The sequence below is a fragment of the Polypterus senegalus genome, chromosome 17, assembly GCF_016835505.1.
Source record: "Polypterus senegalus isolate Bchr_013 chromosome 17, ASM1683550v1, whole genome shotgun sequence".
In the NCBI taxonomy this organism is placed as follows: domain Eukaryota; kingdom Metazoa; phylum Chordata; class Cladistia; order Polypteriformes; family Polypteridae; genus Polypterus; species Polypterus senegalus.
In genome coordinates, this window is record NC_053170.1 from 70,247,462 (window position 1) to 70,268,574 (window position 21,113).

Sequence of the window (21,113 nt, forward strand, 5' to 3'; positions counted from 1 at the left end):
ATAAATCTCTCTACAACAACAACAACATTTATTTATATAGCACATTTTCATACAAACAGTAGCTCAAAGTGCTTTACATATTAAAGAATAGAAAAATGAAAGACACAATTATAAAACAAAATAAATCAACATTAACATCGAATAAGAGTAAGGTTCAATGGCCAGGGGGGACAGAAAAAACAAAAAAACTCCAGACGGCTGGAGAAAAAATAAAATCTGTAGGGATTCCAGACCATGAGACCGCCCAGTCCCCTCTGGGCATTCTACCTAACATAAATGAAACAGTCCTCTTTGGATTTAGGATTCTCACGGAAGGGCTTGATAATGATGATGGTCACGTAGACTTCTGCCTTTTAACCCATCCATCATTGTTGGAGCATCATGAAGCTTTGAGTAGGTGGTGGTGGCGCAGGCCACCACCACAAAGAAACCGGAAAAAGAAACAGAAAAGAGAGTAGGGGTCAGTACCGATTTTAGAGCCACCGTGAATAGTTATTATGATGAATTGAACATACAGAGTATCAGGATTAAGTTAAATTAAGATTAAAATTAAGTTATAAAAAGACCATGTTAAAGTATGAAGTTACAAAAAGGCCATGTTATTATAATAAAAAAAAATCCTTGGACAAGATGTGACTTTTTCGGAGAGATACTTTCATGTCCAACAAGATGAGACTTTGTGCCAAGAGATTTAACCACACCCGGGGCCAGAAATAAAAGAAAAAGAGTAGATGACAAAGTAAAATGTTGTAAAGAGTTCAAAAATGTTGGCGCAATACACATGCAGAGCAGGTTAGAGATAATGAAAGTACCAAAATTCGAAAGTCTCAAAAAAATGATAGTAAAGATCACATTAGCGCAAACAAATGCAAATTATTACTCTGTGAAATAACGGAACAGCAAAAAAAGATTGAATGTATTGTTCGGATTTAAAGTGTAAGTCGGAGACTTGCAGATCATCTACTTCATGTTACTATCAGGGAAAACTAGTGTTTCTTCCAAATGAAGAGGCCTGTCCACGAGAATTAAAAGATTGGTTGTTTGGTGAAAGTGAAATCCACATATGCAAGCGGCAGAGATGCGAAGTGGCTAGCGTGTAGTACTACATGCTTCACGTGGGGGGGAGGTGATGGTTGTTCGAGCAAAGCGAGCAGGGGGCAAAGCCCCTTAGTAAAATTAGTTATTAATTATTAAAGTTTAATTTTCTGAAATCAAATCACAATTTGTTTTAGGGAGCATTTAAGAAAACAAACCAAGGGAAATTCTTACAATGCTACTGTGTGTTTTATATTTTACATGTCTCCCTTTGCATGTCTAATAAATTGCACTTTTATACAATTACAGGTTTTGCCACTAAGGAATTCTTTTCTTTGTGGCATGTTTTTGCTTTTCTGTACTTTAACCCAGAATAAAAGAAAAAGCAGACAAAGGTACACCTTCCACCAAGTAACCACACCTCTCTCAGAAAAGATAGAAAGCTATTTTCATTGTGCTTTATTTAAGATCTTTGCATCTTTCATCTTAAGTGCTAAAAAGTCAGAAGCATGTTCCTAAGCACAGAAAAGCCGAACTGTCTTTATAATCTGGCACACTAGAGCAAATCAGCCCTATACTCACACACAGCACATCACCATGCAGCTTGCAGCATTATTTGCTAGGATGTGCTGTTAATAACAAAAACCTGGAAACCTCAATACTCTGCTTTCTGGTTGTCCAGTATGCTAGTTGTGTTGCTAGACACTTTCCTGAAATCTGCCATTAGAATCAATTACCTTGCTCTTGTTAAGACTTTTATGATTTAAATATTACAGATGACATTTTATATAGTTCATAACCTGAAAGCAGTAGTCCACAGGCTGTACCAATGGTTGTTGTGACCCAAGAAACCTTTTCATAAAACAAAATGAATAATTCAGGATTTGTGTCCATCAGATCAAAGTAAGAAATGCTTTCCAAGATATCCATGCATACAAATGAGTACCAACTTGTTATTTTTTTCTCTGTTTAAATCCACTGGAAATGCACACAGAATGTTTGCTTATGTAACAGTAGGTGGGCCTGGGAGAGAGCTGGGCTCACCCCAGGGGTTAGTATGAGATTTTGTTTAGTAATGATCAGAAAGCAAAAGGTCAGTTTTCAAAGCGTAGATTAGTAAGATGTGCTGCTGTTCATGTCTGTTGGGAGGATTGCACATGGAGCTGGAAGTAGAGCTGTTGTTTTCAGCACAACTTTTACCTCAGCATTTTTCTTTTTTTTTTCCTCCCTCTCTTCTTTATTTTTCCCTTTCTCATTCTTAAAAGCTGAAGGTAAATGGGGTCCCTGGAACCATTGGAGCCTGTGCTCTAAGACCTGCGATAAAGGGTGGCAGCGACGGTTTCGTATGTGCCAAGGCACTGGAGTTCAGGGGTACCCCTGCGAGGGCTCTGGAGAAGAAGTACGCAACTGTAATGACAAAAAGTGCCCAGGTGCGTCTGCCACCTGAATGTTTCTCTCTGTCTGTCTGAATGCAATGCCACATGAAGGTGTATGAAACAGCTTTGTGCAAGCAAAAATGCCCTAATACAATCTTAACACAGAAAGGTTTAATTTGAAGTTCAAATTTACACCTACAGAGTACCATGAAATTCTAACTTATGTGAACATGAATTTTGTGTTATAATTTTAGAAATTATTTTAGATTGTGCTCAGTATGAAAGGCGCTTTATAAAGTAATGATTACTTAACTGACTGCAGAACCCAAGTTCATAAGGGGTCTAGTTCTTATTTATGGCACTTCACTGCAATCTACTGAACTGATTTTGGATTATTCAATTTGTGCATCTTAACTGTTTAGGGGGAGAATGTTGATTTAATTGAATTAAGCCTTCAAAGCAAAATCCAAGCCAATAATACTCCAGGAGCTGCTACTTAACGTCATGTCAGCTTACTAGAACACCAAAAACTAAACATGAGAAACCGTAACAATCAAGAAATGAAGTATCATATCCAGTTTCCAATAATGTAGCCTTTAGCCCTCTCACCCACAGGTATTCTCTCCTTTCACCTAACCTTAAAGCAGCACCAAGCAAAAACTCAAGCATGTAACAGACTCATTGTTTTATACTGAAAAATAAGTCACCCTTCTTTTCAAAGACCAACCCCCATATTAAACATTAAAACACTCAGAAGTTAAAAGGAGACTACGCAGCTAACAGGATTTAAGAGAGGAATACAACCAAAGTAATGAAAACAGTGACACTTAAATGACTGCCACCTCAATCCCTTCATATGACTCATTTCTTACTGTAAGGTGTACCTAGCCTGTCCATATGGGAGATGGGGCATTTAACAATGAAGCTAAACAGTATGCACACATTTAAAACAATTTCTACACATTTCAAGCACAATTCAATAGTAAACGTTCTGCCAGCATGGGTTTCTTTGTTTTTATTTCACTAACAGGAAAGGCTGTGTGTTTATTAAATTCTAAAAAGAAGGTTATAAATTAGTGTAAAGATAACAATTAAAAGCTTAATATTATTATCACTTAATATTTATTTTAATGCCTTTTCTTGAGGTTCCTAGACATGTTTTTAAGAAGATCTTCATCATAATCTACATAATTATAACATTACTAAACTTTTTAATTGTTTAATTTAAAATAGTCTGATTTTTAATCAGTGGTGTCTCTGTATTAAGGGCAAGTGGGCACTGCATCCTTATCTTAACAGAAGACTGTGAAGTGGTTCAGTGATTACTCAAATAATAAACTCCCCTCAATAATCAAATGTTTTGTTAAAATTTTTATAGCAAATAACTGGGTTGTCATATTTAATTTTTTGCTAATTTCCTTGATATGTTCAATGCAATTTCTAATCTAGAGAAATATTTGTTTTTGGAGTATGTGAAATTGTCTTTGCACCTGGCACCATTAGCATGTTTCTGGACCTTGTGGTGTTCTAGGGCTTTGTTTGCACATGTGTAGCCTGAACCTTTCAGTTCCACCTTGGGGTTTGAAGGGTAGAGCCCTTTTAATCAACCCATTGGTTGTTTTTTTTTTTGTCACATTTTAAAGGGTGTTTGAACTTGTACATTTCATTATTTTGGAATAGCTGTCATTATTATCATGAATCATGTCAATTATGTATGTACAGTATGAGTTAGTACTTTGTCTATTGAACAAAAAAGTAAATGTATGAATAATCCTTTGCATTTCTGATTTTGGTTGTTGATGTTGATGTCTTTTAATATGTTCCTTTGGTGGTTGTACCGTATGACAATATGTTGACAGATCTTCATTTTGTGTAATTTTTTTTTATTACATTATTTGGCTGACATTTTATCATAACTGGCAGATTAACATATTGTGAAACACTGTATCTCTCTCGTCCTCGCTCACAAGAAGATTACTGGATATCATCTTATTTCTTGGCCACCCTCCAATGCTGATCTTCTACAGGTACTTCCACACAGCTCCAATGATCTTTTCTCTGTTGCATCCAATGAGCACATTCATGCCAACTCTGCCTCATATTGCTCACTTGGGGTCAAAGGCAATGCCATTTGCACTCACATTCCCCAACTTTGTCAGCTGATCCAAGCCAGGATCCTTTCCAAGAAAGCTGGCAGTCACATACCCAAGCAAAGTGATTTTTACAAATAAGTCTTGAGTAAGTCTCATAAATTCTGCTCTTTACATACTTAATCATATCTCTCTCTCTCTCACTGATTCCCTCACTCACATTCACACACATACCCTCCATCTACATGACTTTCCGAATGACTCTGTCCCATCTAAAGGCACCTTCCCTCTAGATGGTCAGTCCAGGTGGCAATAATGCCACTGGCCCTGATTAATGTCTATATCTGAAGAACATTTTCAGAACGCTTAATCTTTTTTATGAAGCAGATGTCTCTATACTCTGCCCTGAACAATACCTTTAAAATAATATTTTAATTACCAATAAAGGGTACTCAAACCATTAGATGGCTTTGCTTTTATTCATGTACCAATCGGGAGTCTTAATGTATCATTTTGGGATTGTTCAGCATTGACTAATATAAAATAAATTTATAAAGATAAAATTAAAAGTAATTCTTAAGGACTCATCGTTCTTAAGAACGAAAACAGAAAATGACTGAATCTCTAAAGAATTCACCTTTTTGCTACAACACACATAATCAGGCTCCAATACAATTAATAATATTCAGCAGACATTTTGAAGGGAATCCAGGTGTGCTACTGCTTCATGTTAGTTTAGGTTACATACTTTTTTTTTTTTTAAAGTGTGGCTCCTAACAAAAATGTATCTGTGATCACAGTGCAACATTTCGTACACATATGGGATCCAGTAATTGAAAAGCAAAAATAAAGAGAAGTGGAAAATTTCCAAGGCACTAAAAATATCCTCAGAGTCCAGTGCTGCTCATTATAAAGAAATGAAGACAATACCCTTGTTCCCTGGCCTCAATGCAGTTTACATTCAGAAAGAACTACTCCATGGAAGTTGCAGCCATGTCCGCTCAGCCCACATATCCACATATCCAGTGCAGCAGACGACAGGCATTGCAGTTGGACTCCTGCCACATCCTTTGAATTATTGCCTCTTTCCTCAACTGGGATCAGTATGGTAAGGCAAACAATCATTCACATGCTGCTCAGCATTAATCCAAAAACCCTACAAGGTACAGTGATTAATTCTGTATTCTTAATAATAACAACAATCCACAGGGACAGTACAACAATGGCATAGCAATCAAGTCTGCCAAAGGCACAGCACTTCCTAAAAGTACATGCCATTTTTAAGGCATAGGCCAAGAAGCTGTAGAGGTGATAACTAAAGGACCATACATTAATTAATTTTCTCAACTTATATCCAGGCTATGAAGGGCCAAAGTATATCATGATAGGTTGAAATCACCAGGATAGGACAACACCTTATCATAGGGTACGATCACATACACCAATACTCACTCTCACCAGTCCATTTTAAAGTTGGAAAGAAAACCTAACCTGAAATCCTACACATTTAAAAGCATAACTCTACATATGCTTGTCACAAATAAAAGCAGAAACCAGGAACAATGAGCGCAGTCTCCTGTGTCAGACAGGATAACGTAGAATAGAAGTCCATCACATCCAGATGTGTGGAAGAGAAGGGTATCTGGCCTATTGGAACAATAAAGAAATTACTATCTTCTATCTGTTTCTTTCTGACACAGCATGGTAACATACTCGAGTGGTTAATGCCATTGCCTCAGAGATCTGGAGTCCTAAAAGGGTTTCCTTTTACAAACCTAAAGATGTTCATGTTTGATAAATTTTAAATTGACCTTGTGTGGGTATGCTTATGTGAGTGGGCACTGCAATGGACTGGCCCCCATCCAGCACCATTTCCTACCTTGCACCCAGCACTGCTAAGACAAACTGTTTGTATTAGATTACGTGGGTTTTAAAATGTAATGTTATTGCTTTTTTTAACTTTCACTGTACAGTGTCTTTAGTCTCAGTTTGGCACATTGGAATTACAATTTGTAAAGAAATTAGGAAAAAAACTCAAAAAGTGAATATTTTTATAGGAACGGTGCATTGCACCTTTCATAGTGAGCACTGGCACAAAGCTGTTTAGAAATTAATTAAAAAATTCCCTACACATTGCAAATGTGGATTAAATGAATACTGCTGCATGCTTAAGTAGAAAAATATATTTGAAAAGTATGTCTATGAAACTCTAATAAAACATGTTTTTAAATAAAAAATCTGATAAAATTTAATTTTACAGTAAAAATTTATTTGGAGTTTTTAATTCCTTTTCTGCTAATCTTCAGTAATAAAGTCATTTCATATGTACTGTGTACAGGTATACTGATATATATGTCTTGCTTTTCATAGTATTTTATTATTTTCCATTGTTTATTTATTGAGAAATGTATTATCGATATTATGATGCAGTGAATTTAGCAATAGTTTTCGACAGGTGTGTCTTTTTTGCTTGGAGAGTTTTCTGTAGACAAATGAGTTATGTAGGATTGCATGCCTTGCTGCCCTTTGCAGTTTTCCCAGTCCCCAGCAACTGGGGACAGTGTCCAGATTGATAGTGTCACATCTGGTAGATTAATAGCATTCACTCAGTGTATGAGATAATTAGCCTGCAAAGCTGAGTCAGTCCAAGTCAGACAGATGTTCCTGTATAAATAGAGAAAAGAGGTGGAAACGAAGCTGTGTCTTAGAAGTTGTTGAATGTCAGTCTTTCATTAATGGCTACTTCTTATTATCAATTTAACATCTGTAGCGTCTGTGTCTGAGTATTCCAATTTGCCCAATGCTCACCCCCATTTCTGACTCCATTTTTTTTAAAGCGGGTTGCCCTCAGTGTAACCTTCATCAAAATCACCAGCATGTTACATTTGCACAACCCATCTGTTTGACTGTCTGCACCTGTTAGAGTTGGATAAGACATGTCACATCTGTAATTAATAGGAGCTGATCTTCATTACATTATTCTTTTAAAGGTTTATTTGCAGTCAAGTATGCCTTTACTGTTTATTCTTATTGGCTAGTGTTTTCACATTGTTCTGTGAATCCTGGTTAGCTCAGTTACTGTCACTGTTTCCTGACACATCACTAATTAATAAACCTAATGGTTTCAATTTTCATTCATAAAATTCTTTGTGAGTTAATGGATGCATGTGATATACACCCTGAACAGCAGAATGATGCCATTATGAAGTTTGTTTAACTATGATAAATATTAGTGATGTGTCAGGAAAGAGCTCCAAAGATTGGACTATGATATTTGTGAAGCCATTTGATAGTTTTATATTAGCCAGTAGTAGGTTTCAAGAGTCACAATTATGTCTCTGGATTATTATGACTTCAGGTCTTCATTGTAATTCCAAAACTATTCTAGGTAGAAATCATTAGCATGTGCAGGAATCTAAACCTATATTACAAACTTATTGAAGGAATGGAAACAAATAATGCTAATAAAATTAGTAGTGGATAACGGGTGTTGTTAATACCTAAATCAGGTGAGTTTCCCCTTTCAAATTTATATTTGGAATATGGAAGGAATTTGTGTAACTTGAAGAAGATTTGAAAAAGACTGAGGTACATTAGCACATATCAAAATATAAAAGTGAATGAATAAAAATATTACATAAAAAATAAAACAAAAAAGGTTAAATATGTTTTAGACTTTACTGAGACCATCCAATTTAGGGTTACCAATCAGTCTAAACTGTAGGTTTCTGGATGTAGGAAAAAGTGGAGTACCCAGAGAAACAGTCATTACAATTTTTCCATTACTATTCCACCAAAACATAGTAAAAGAGAATTTTACAAGCCTTAGATATAAAAGTTGAAATGAAGAAATTATTGAAAATGAGAAGCAAATGTCAAGTGATCAAAATAATTATTTTATCCAGCAATTTATTGAAGAAAAAAATAAATGTCACACATAAGTAAAAACAAACTATAGATTTTGAAGTTAAGAGTCAGATAAACTTCATATTCTCAAAATGTAGAAGACTAACAAACTCTAGGGCCAGTTGGAAAGGTACGAGAAATGTTGAGCTAAATGAAAAACATTATTTAAAAAATTATGAATATAAATATCAGTCACTTCAGATGGGAGAAATATTTATTCAGTGGAAAGTTGCAAATGTGACTTCAAACTAGAAAATGAGAGACTAATGGATCCTAGTAATCAGGGTACAAGATGTTTTCCATTTATCACATGAAAAGGTATGGAAACCGTAATTAATCAGAAATAAATGAGAAGACTATTTTGTATGAAAAAGACATACTAAATAAGGTAGCATTGGATTAGGAGAGGAAGATCCTGCCAAACTAATGTTAGCTGTTTTTGAAAGTGGGACTAGAAGAGTAGAATCAACAATTTACAAACTTTTCAAAAAGACTTTAAAACAATTCCACACCAAATATTAAATTTGAAACTGCTATAAATTAGCATCAAATGTATCTTACAAAACTGCATTTTACCTTAATCGACCAGAAGCAAACAATATGCATATGAGGAGAATGCTGCTGAGGGGATGAGGTAATAAATAGAGTTCCCTCAGGAGCCTGTTCTTGGTCTAGAACTTCTTCTTCTTCTTCATCTATCCTCATCTTTTCCCACTAACCCATGTGGGATTGATGTGTTTCATCAACTTTCGCCATACAGCTCTCGGTCTTGCACCTCCTCCTCTGTCAACCCTTTTTCCTTCAGACTTTCCTTTACTTTATCCATCCACATTCGCTTTAGCCTCCCTCAATTTTTACTTCCTCTGTACTTCCATTCTCATCACTGTTTTGCCTATGTATTAATTGTCTCTCCTCATCATGTGTTTATACCACTTGAACATACTTTCCTGTATCTTTCTTAGATACCATCTTCACTTTTGTTGTACCTGTGACTGTCTCACTTCCAACATTCAGTATCTCCATTCTTACCTATAACTTACCCTCATTTTTACCCTTCACCATCTTGTTCTTCTGCTTCTTCTGGACTAACATGTTTAGCCGAGCCTGCCCTTGCTCACATCTCACTGAGATCAGGCCATATCCCTGCATGTTGACTATGGGATATGCCCTAGTGTTTTCTGAAGCTGAATATATTGATTCCATCATTACAGTTTTGGCTAAGTTTTAAAGTCCGATGCCTGTCCTGAAACTGACACTCTCTGTTTACCTAGACCTGGGACGGACACCAAGTTGGGCTGGTTTGCCCACTTGGTGACTAGATTGTTACATTGCTTTTTCTTATTTGTATTAATGACATAATTACTTGTATAGTTAATAAACTTGTCAAATGTAAGAATAAAATTAAATACTGGAGGGACAGTAGATACTGAAGAAGTAGCAAAATCAATTAAAATACATGGACAATGTTCAAAACTTTCTGATTATTTTGGAAAATGCAGTATAATGTAGAAAAGTGCAAAGTGTTGCATGTAAACAAAGTAACTATTATAAATACAACATGGTAGAGACTGTCTTACAGAAAGCAACTTTTAAAAAGAATTTAGGGGTTTACATTGATGGAATATTTACATCATGTGGACAATGAGCAAAAGCAGTTCAAAAGGTAAACAAAATATTAGTTTATATTATGAAAACCTTTGAATACAGAATCAAAGGGTGTTAATTTCAGATTGTATAGATAGATAGAGACAGATACTGTAGATAGATACTTTATTAATCCCATGGGGAAATTCACATACTCCAGCAGAAGCATACTGATAAAGAAAAAAATTAAATTAAAGAGTGATAAAAATGCAGGTATAACAGACAATAACTTTGTATAATGTTAACGTTTACCCCCCCACGGGTGAACCTGAAGAGTCGCATAGTGTGGGGGAGGAACGATCTCCTCAGTGTGTCAGTGGAGCAGGACATTGACAGCAGTCTGCTGCTGTAGCTGCTCCTCTGTCTGGAAATGATACTGTTTAGTGGATGCAGTGGATTCTCCATGATTGACAGGAGCCTGCTCAGCGCCCGTCGCTCTTTCATGGATGTCAAATTGTCCAGCTCCATGCCTACAATAGAGCCTGCCTTCCTCACCAGTTTGTCCAGGTGTGAGGTGTCCTTCTTCTTTATGCTGCCTCCCCAGCACACCACCGCATAGAAGAGGGCACTCGCCACAACCGTCTAATAGAACATCTGCAGCATCTTATTGCAGATATTGAAAGACACCAGCCTTCTAAGGAAGTATAATCGGCTCTGTCCTTTCTTACATAGAGCATCAGTATTGGCAGTCCGGTCCAAATTATCATCCAGCTGCACTCCCAGTTATTTATAGGTTTGCACCCTCTGCACACAGTCACCTCTGATGATCACGGGGTCCATGAGGGGCCTGGTCCTCCTAAAATCCACCACCAGCTCCTTGGTTTTGCAGGTGTTCAATTGTAGGTGGTTTGAGTCGCACCATTTACATTTAGTATAATGCACTAGTAAGGCTGCTTTTGGTGTTCTGGCCATCATGCTGGAGAACAAATATAGCAAAACTAGAAATTGAGATACAGTGCATCCGGAAAGTATTCACAGCGCATCACTTTTTCCATATTTTGTTATGTCACAGCCTTATTTCGAAATAGATTAAATTCATTTTTTTCCTCAGAATTCTACACACAACACCCCATAATACCAACGTGAAAAAAGTTTACTTCAGATTTTTGCAAATTTATTAAAAATAAAAAAATTGTATAAGCACAAGTACATAAGTATTCAAAGCCTTTGCCATGAAGCTCAAAATTGAGCTCAAGTGCATCCTGTTTCCCCTGATCATCCTTAGGATGTTTCTGTAGCTTAATTGGAGTCCACTTGTGGTAAATTCAGTTGATTGGACTGACTGGGGCGACAGTTCATCTTTCAGTAGGACAACGAACCTAAGCACACAGTCAAGATATCAAAGGAGTGGCTTCAGTGTCCTTGAGTGGCCCAGCCAGAGCCCAGACTTGAATCCGATTGAACATCTCTGGAGAGATCTTAAAATGGCTGTGCACCGACGCTTCCCATCCAACCTGATGGAGCTTGAGAGGTGCTGCAAAGAGGAATGGGCAAAACTGGCCAAGGATAGTGGCATCATATTCAAAAAGACTTGAGGCTGTAATTGCTACCAAAGGTGCATCGACAAAGTATTGAGCAAAGGTTTTGAATACTTATGTACATGGGATTTCTCAGTTTTTTTATTTTTAAAAAATTTGCAAAAACCTCAAGTAAACTTTTTTCATGTTGTCATTATGGGGTGTTGTGTGTAGAATTCTGAGGAAAAAAATGAATTGAATCCATTTTGGAATAAGGCTGTAACATAACAAAATGTGGAAAAAGTGATGCGCTGTGAATACTTTCAGGATGCACTGTAAGTGTGTCTTAGAATTAAAGGCCATGTCCTGTTCTGACCAGAAGAGGCTGCACGGAAACCTAATTCAGGTATCAGTTTTCTCAAAGGCATTGATAGAGCTGATTCAACTGAATTATTTCAAATGAGTATTAGATTTTGTACTTGAGGAATAATGATTCAATTATGGGGAAGTTTGTCTAAGACTGAAGCCAGAAAAGCACTTCTTTACATAAACAGTCTTGGAAAACTAGAACAAACTATTGGGTCATGCAGTTGAAGTGGAAACCATGACAGCTTTTTAAAAAAGATCTAGATAGCTGGTCAACTAAGCTATTAGCTAACAAAATGAGACTGATGGACTGATTGGATTCCTTACATTTGTCAAACTTCTTATTGTCTGTTTTATTCTTATTGGAAGCTCAGGCAAACTCTATGCCAATATGACATTTGAATGTATTACTCTGTGAATAAGCAGTACCAGACAGTGTGCCAATCAGTTTATTATTAACGTGTATTTGAAATAAGTTAAAATAAAACTCTTTTCAAAGATCTACAATTCATTTCAGTCCATTTCAAAATGTTATGATATCTCTTTATGTTACCAAGGTTGTCATTCTCTAATGTGATGTTTTCCTGGTAGAAATCAGTATGCAGGTGATTTACAGGTGATTATTGTATGAAAGCCCAGTTTCTTGTGCCACATGGATTAGGTTTGCCTGTCTCTGCTATATCACTTTTTTTTAGAAAAATCTGAAATTCGGAAACATGTTACAAGAAAGTTAAACCTACATATTTTGAGCATCTGGTTTGTAACAGAAGGCTTGTGTTTTGTTTAGCTCCCCATGAGATATGCAAGGATGAATATGTCGCGTCCCAGACCTGGAAGAGAGCTGCCGCTGGGGAAATTGTTTACAACAAGTGTTCATCAAACGCAACAGGTAAAGCTGACTGATGTCTCGTTAAGCAGTGATGGGCAGATATTTCTCACACCTCAAAGGAAGGTCAGACAAAGTGACATAGCTATTAGAATCAGAGAAGAGGACAAGAACAGCAGTTAGCTTCAAAAAAGACAGACAGGCAGAAAGAGAAAAAAAGAGAAAGGGGAGCTCATCATTTCAGGTTTTATACATGTAAAACACTTAGCTATAAAAATTCAGTAAAAGGTCTGGATAAACAATTTCAGCAGATTTCCAAAGTCCAGTTCTTTTGACTGACCTGAATACATTTGTAAAATAGAGGCCCTTCAAAGCACATGATCCTTTACCAAACTTGCACAAGTTAGCAGGTGAATTATTTTATAATGGTCCTTCATGAATTCCTCTGCATTTTGCATCTACCACAAAGCAAGCTTTTATTTTCTTATTTATACATTTTTTTAATTTGGTTTTAATGGAAGATGAGGAGTTTTATGCCCTGTCCACTACCCTTTCAGATTTATGGCGAGGGTTGAATCCTTTGGTACACTTGGATACACTCAGTGTTTTTAGTAATTTTTTCTTTTTGTTTTGCTCCACATCCTACGTGGCTACAAAATATCTCTCCCTTTTGTTTGTACATGTAGGGTCTGCAAGCCGCCGGTGTTTGCTGGACACTAATGGAGTTGCTTACTGGGGTCCTCCGAGCTTCGCCCGATGCATCTCGCACGAGTACCGATTCTTACATATATCAGTAAGTGCCAAATAATATTCCTTGCTTTTTTAAAAAAAATATTTTTCATCTACTGAAATGCTGCTGACTTTGATTTATCATGATCGGTAAGTATTGTACTATGATGTCAATAGGAGAACAGTGGGAAGTGAAAAAATATATCACACTGTGTAAATTGGTTCTTTTAACTAAGGTGCAAATGTCGGGGCTTTGAAAAAGTGAATGAAAAATGTGACCTTAATATGTGTTTATTTTGCTTCAGGACCTTGCTTAATTTAATGTACAGCACCTTGCATTTTTACCTCATTTATCCAACAACTCTGTGCTTGACTGATTGTCTGCTGAGGTTTTTAGATCTCCTTCAGTAAACATTTACAAGAGTGTCATTTAAAAGCCTCTAAACTCATGCATCATTGAACTTTATCTTGTCTTTCACTCTTTCTAATGGTCATCCTTATTAACTGCTAAAGGCATCCTCACAGAAATGTTGGGGGTATGGTGCTTGGAGAATGGCAGCATTTTTCTTTTTAAGGAATTTCTTTATTTCACTATTCTTTTGGTTACTAGTCGGTCTTAAGTTTCTACATTAGTTGATGTATCTTCAATGTTTAATTGAGGCACTGGATTATATGACTGAGAGAGTAATTTTTTCCTGGTTATGCGCCATATGCCTTTTGTTCATTAAAAAAACAAGCATGTCAGGGTAGTGAACAGATTTGTAAGCCAAGGCACAATATGACTTTGTTTAGGCCAACGTAGCTTCATTATTTGCTGTCTTAATGTGGAACAAAAGTTGGGTCTGATGTTACTGTAGAATAAAGTTTGTTGCTTTGAATTTTGGGCTGAAGATTCACATCATAGATTTTATCTCTCTCTATCCCATGACAGCTGCTGGCCCACCAGAGACAGCACCTTATCTAAGAGTCCCACCTCCAGATACCAAGGTGACCTCACCTTTACTCTGTAATCACACACACATTTTGCCCCTCAGGCTCCTTAACCTGAGTGGCTGTATATTTATCATGACTCTCAAAGTATCCAAGATGACAAAGTAATGACAGACAAGACTTTATGTCCTATTAATCAAAACAACATACTGAAGCCAAGGTGGAGATAAGATTAGGGGAAGAGATGACTAACAAAACCCTTCTCTTACTCTCCTCTGCTTTGGATCTTGGCTTATGGTTTCCTCTGGGTCTGATGGCTGTTGTTTTTTCAAAGCTGCTCCACAATGTCCAGTTGTAGCAATTTCTTCAGAAAATATAATTACCGTATATACTCGCGTATAAGTCGGGTCTTGAAACCCAAAAAATCTATCATAAAATCAGACTGCAACTTATACACCCATTTTTTTTTTACTACTTCTTGCTTCCTCCAATCTTGCATCAGTTTCTCAGACACATTTCATTTTGTTGCAGCAGCACTATTCTGCCCTCACGATTGCATATCAGTGCAAAGCTAGACAGATAGCGAACAATAACTCCAGTAAACTCGTTTCTTGTTCAGAATGAGGTTTTTACTGTTAAATATTTCATTCTTGATTGAAAAACTACACTTCAACGACTTTTAATTTAAAACCAGCTTCATATTTTATTCTTTTTGAACGTTCCATTGTAGATAAGGGATGCTCTTAAAAATAAAGGTGTATGAGGGTGTGAGATACAAAAAATACAAATCAGTGCAAACGTCGCTTTGGAATAGTTTGGGTATTACCGTGTGGTCACATAGGCACATTACAGAGAAAAAAAGGCAGTGTGCACTGTGGTTACTCTTTCAGGTGGGTGTTAATATATCGTAATCTCTTATACCAATAGCTTGAGTTTTCCGTATTCAACTTATACGACCGACATTGTAAAATACTAGAAATTATATGGCAAAATCAAGCCCCAACTTATTTGCGGAAGAACGTATCCGCGAGTATATACGGTATGTCGTTGCGTTTCAAATTATACTAAATTATTAGAAGTGTTCTTGTTTTGATGAAATAGAATAGGCTGAAAAGTATGTCTATACTTTATATTTATACTAATAGCCTGCTTGGCCAGTTCATATGAAAATGTCCATTGTGTCTTAGGAAGTCCACCTCTTTAACAGTAATGTCCTTCAATGGTCCATCCTTACTTTATCTGTAACAGCTGACTTTGTTTGTTTCAGTATCCATGATAAAGTAGCTCTTAGTGAAGCAACAAGGCCAGTTAGCTATATGTTTGTCCTCTCTAATCACTGTTTGTTTCATTTCTTTTTTCCTGGAAACACATTAAGTTTTTTCAGAAGGGCCATTCACCTTCCACAAACCATCTTTAAAGTTAGAGTCTAATATGATAAAGCGGGGTCTTTTTGTATCAAGACAACATATTTCATGGGCTGTAGTGGTTATTAAAACATATATGTTTAACTTAAATTTAAATAAAAACAGATTTTACATGCCTTTTCACAAATGAAGAAGGAAAAGTCTTTCATTTCCTTTAAAACAGGAGAGTTTACCTTGGCTGTTTGTGTAGTTTCAGCTTTAAGGATAAAAAAGACTGTCAACATTGATTTGGCTCCAGGAACAAAAGAAAGGCTTAAATGTATGCTTTCCTTTTTACTTCTTTGTTATTTTTCACTCTTTTTATCTTTAGGCATGAGAATTATTAAATGTGGTGTATCATTGGTCACTCCTCACACTTCACTCATTGTGCATCACTCTTCATTCATCATGCATCATTTTTTTTTACCTTTCACTCATCACACATCATTCTTCAACAATAACATTCATTTCTGTAACACATTTGCATACAAAGGATTTAGCTCAAAGTGCTTTACAAGATGTCAAAGAAATAGTTAGCCAAAAAAAAACCACTTTAAAATTAAATAATAATGAACAAATAGTACACAAAAAGTAAATAATACATACTTAAAAAATGGATATACTTGGTTACAAGAAGTGTAGTACTGAAATATAGAATTGTTTTATTATGCGTCTAAATACAATTCTGATAATAAAGTCAGATGGCCGTGGTGGGCAGAAAACATTTCTCACATGTTATTTCTCATTTGCTGCCTTTTCTAACAAATCCACTCATAGTTGAGAAACAGGCAAGACAGCAGGCTGGGGTGGAATTTAGGTAAATGGGCTAATTGGTTTATTCAGTAATGAATCTAATGCTTTTTTAATGAATAAGACAGCTGTTGTGAACACCAGTGTGTTTGTTGCTGAAGCTTGTTCCTGGAAAAAGATAACATTGTTATTTCATCCAAGTATTATGCTGTTTTTTAATAATGACAATGTTATTTTGCAAAGATATTACATATAAGTCTGCAATCAGTGAATAGGGACCCAGTCGACATTACCCATATAAATTTAATTTAATCATTTCATCTAGTACAGTGTTGTTAAAACATGTGGACTGGTGGCACAGAGCTAGTATTCCTGCCATACAGCACTACTGACTTACTGTATATCTGAATCCTTACCTTATCATTTTCTGCAGAGAGTTTTCATGCTTTCCTTGTGTCCATGGATTGACTCTTTTAAGTAAATGTAACTTGTGCTGGACTGGCTGTTTCTGCTGTCCACCACATGGTGGGAGAAGTGATAAATGACAATATCCTAAAATGGACTCTTTATAAATGACTTAACAAAGAATGGAAGGCTTCCATATAAAAAGGATTAGGGTTTATGTAAAAAACATGATTTTTGGAAGGCTGCTGTGGTGAATGCCCAAGAATTGGATTAATTAGAGGGATATTAAAACCAATCTTTTATAAAACAGATTAACCACCAATATAATCTCTGCCCTTCGATTTACAGTGTGGCACTGAATGTGTAAAACAGAGGGACTGCATAGAAATGCTTAGGATGCCTTTCATTTTAACTGTAACCACTTTCAGTGTTGCAGTATGTCTTGGAATGTCTAAACTTTTGCATTAATTGTGATGCTACTGTTGATATCAAGATGTGGGACCTTAAGAGCTTCATTATGTCAGACTTGAAGGAGAAGGTCCAGAATTAAAGAGAATAAGCAGGACAGGAAACCAACAATGACATAAGAGGAAAAAAAACACACAGGGTTTGTGAATATTTAGGGCTGATGAGGTAGTGCAGAATGTCTTGTTTTAAACTGCTCTAACTACATTTGATTTCCTATCATATGTTTTAAAAAAAGGTGTAATTTACTTTTACTTTCTCATGTGTCATGCTGGATATTTTTGTTCTTGTCCATGTTAAGGTTCATGCATTTACTATATGGAGACAATGACTCTGGATTGAAATGGAAGATTGCTTGATAATATTGCTGATGTAAGATGTGGACCACCCAGGATGGCACTGCCAGCTGAACCCGACATAGACAAGCACGGGACACAAGTTCAAGACACACACTGATTTTTTATTTTCTTTTTTACCTTGTGGGCAACACCTTCCCCATTCCCACAAGCTCAACACAGTCCCACACAAGCACAAACACAAAACAATTCTCTTCCTTCTTCTTTCCACTACTCCGTTCAACCTTCGTCCTCCTCCTCCCAACTCTGGCTCCCCGAGTAGTGGCTGCTGGCTCCTTTTATAAAGCACCCGGAAGTGCTCCAGGTGCTTGATGATTCATTTCTGGCAGCACTTCTGGGTGAGGCAGGAGAACTGCCCACAAGGGCTCAGCAGTTCCTGCTGCAGCAGCACCTGCGGATCCCAACAGGGTTGCACAAAACTCCAACTCCCATGAAGCCCTATGGGAGTCCGAGGCCCTGCTGCAACCCAGTGGGGTTGCCATCTAGCGTCCCGGGGGAGGTAATACTCTGGCCACGCTTATAGTAATGCATCAGGTTCTGGCTTCCATGGGCCATTCTTTTTTTGTCCCCAGATCTGCAACCCCATGTTATAATCAGCCGCAAAATGGAAAGACGAATGTCCTATAAAATTTATTGTAGTCATAAATACAAAGTCTTTCTTTTAGTTGTAGTTTGGTGAGGCCGTTCTGTCACAAAAAGCAACAGATTCACTACATAACTATTGTAGCAGTTAACAGAGACTGTTCAGCTACCGTAGCTTACTCAGTTTTTCACATTTAGATGAAGTGTCATTCTGAAACTAGTTACATTGACAGGCAAGATTAACAGATTCAAATAAGATTATTAAAATAAGCCCTTCCTGCCATGATTAATTCAAGCAGTCATGTAGATTATTGTATTCCCCAAGGAAACATTGAAGGATGATTTAAAAGAAGCAAAATAAAGCATTATTTGTTTGTGTTGATTGAATACAGTTTTCTTGATAATATGCAAATAACATAGAAGCACGCTTTGGTTTATAAATAAAAAGAATAATAAAGCCCACATGAAATGCAACTGCCTTCCTGGCTACACCAAGAATGCCCCTTTAATGAATGCATTTCACCAATCAGAGGTCATTTTAAGACTTGCCTATGGCACCTATAAGTCACTCAGCTAACCTGAACAATATAAATAATGTTTGCTGGACTGCATTATACTTGCAGCAGCCTCTTAACTGTATGAAAATATGTTGGTTCACCTGAATCACCATTCAGCTATAGAAACATTGCCTTAGCTAAAGCATCTTATCTGGCATTCAATTGCAAGGGCTATGGCATCATTTCAACCTCACACTGAAGGATGACAGTAATTCCCCTAGTGGTTCTCTATTTCTCAGACAAGACAGCAGAGGATTATACTTTCATGGCCGTGAAATCCAAAAGAGGTCTGCCCTCTGGCAAAATCTCATATTTGAGGCTGGTTTTAAAGGGATTAAACATTTTCTTGGATTGAGACAACCATTCCACATCCCTTTGACCTTCCCATCGCAGTGTCATTTTAATTGTCTTGTAAAGGATATTTTACAAATGTAACCACACATTTTGCAGTTGTTCAAACAAACAGAACCACAAGTTAGTTGAGGTTTACTTTATGCTGAGATTTACAATATTTTTAGATAATCTGTTTTAAAAACATGATATAAATTTGAATGAAGACTTGCACAGTACATTTACAAAAACACTAAGTTTCCAAAGTTACATATGCTCTTGTTAAGTAAAGTAGCATCATTGACTGTTAGCCACTGATGTGAGTTTTAGTCACAAAATGTCAAAGCATAGTGCATGAAAGGAGGCCTCTTTTTTGTTTATAAGTATTTGTCAGAAAATAACATTTTTAAAGTTATACTATATGAAGCATGATTTAATTCAATTCATTTTCTATACTATAATTCCCTTTTACACACATGTATAAATTTAATAATTAAAATGAAAAACAGAACAACAAACAATGATGATACATTACATGACATTAAGTTCACGCTATATCAAATAATGTTTTTATTTCCAATTTTTCAGGCATCACCTTTTAGACTTTAAGCAACTTATCCTTGTAGCTTCCTTGTTGCTTTATTATTATATGTATACTAGTGGGGCTTCGCCACCCAAACCCCAGTTGAAGCCAGTCTGCAATTTGCATTGTGAAGAGGGGGGCTGAATGCACCCCATGAAGATGCGGTCGCTCCTCTGAAACCCCCTCTTAAACAGAGATATCATGGGAGACAAATACAATTTTTTTACCTCCACTTTGCTTGATCACCTGCTGGCTTGCTGCTGCCGTCGTGCCGCATGATCTGCATCTCGCGCGGTGCTTGAAACATTTAAAAGCCTGTCCAGCAGCTGTCCTACTCTTTGTCTTTTATTTCCGGCCCCAGGCATGGTTAAATCTCTAAGTATCGTCTCACGGGTTATGATTTCTTGATATTTTTTAGTTTATAATTTAAAAATGGAATAAGAATCTGAAAATCTAACAACATCGCATTAAAGTTCGATAAATTCTGAAAAGAATGATACCAAACATATATATTGTAACAGATAGGGGGCGCTATCGCTCCCTTGAACCCTTGCCCAAGACTCCAGACACCAGGAAAAAGTCCAATAGTTGACTTTATTAATCTTCCACAGTGCTCAAAGCATCCTCTTCTCCACTATACTCATAAATCAATACAACAATAATAATAAACGAATCCATCACTCCCAGACGCGTTGCCACCCTTCCACCCAGCTCAGCTCGCCGTCTGGGAGCTCCCACAGTCCTTTTATATTCCCTAACCCAGAAGTATTCCCAATCCCCAGTCCATGTGATTCTTTATCACTTCCAGGTCAGGTGCAAGTCCTTTTCTTCACCCCGGAAGCACGTCACTTCTGTTGTCGCTCTTCCTATGACGCACTTCCAGGTTATAGGGCACAAATGATTCTTTGGTCCTCCCTGCAGCTCCCTCTTGCGGCCCCTGTGGTATCCAGCAGGGTCGTGTATAAAAACTACATAGTCCATGATTCCCTGCTGGTCTTCGGGGCACCTCCATACTGCAGGATGGGCTCCATCTGGCGGCCTGGGGGTATTGGTCGGGATGACAAGCCGGCCATATACCACAATATGCAGGTTTTGAAATAAGCCAGATTTAAAGCGTGACTAAAAACTTGACATAAAAATGGCACATAAAATCGTTGCACAAAATCTTTACACTTTTAGACTTGGGATTTTATATATAGAGTAGATAAAAGTCTTACTTAATAGCAATAGGCACAGACTGAGGTTTGACTCTTGAACCAGCAAATCCTTCACTCATGCTGGGCCAATTTAGTGCTGTAAGTGAACTTAACTCATACAGACATA

General features: G+C 36.9%; 1 protein-coding gene across 10 annotated transcripts in view; it reads left to right on the forward strand.

Moving 5' to 3' along the window:
• Positions 1–21,113, forward strand: part of adgrb2 (adhesion G protein-coupled receptor B2) — a 1,037,854-nt gene that overhangs the window by 483,542 nt on the left and 533,199 nt on the right. For 8 of the 10 annotated variants that reach the window (XM_039740905.1, XM_039740908.1, XM_039740904.1 and 5 more), the window contains 3 exons: positions 2,301–2,465; positions 12,662–12,763; positions 13,387–13,493. In XM_039740905.1, the coding sequence (XP_039596839.1) occupies positions 2,301–2,465; positions 12,662–12,763; positions 13,387–13,493 (374 nt within the window). The remainder of the gene's footprint in view (positions 1–2,300; positions 2,466–12,661; positions 12,764–13,386; positions 13,494–21,113) is intronic. The other 2 variants (XM_039740912.1, XM_039740913.1) reach the window with 1 other exon arrangement.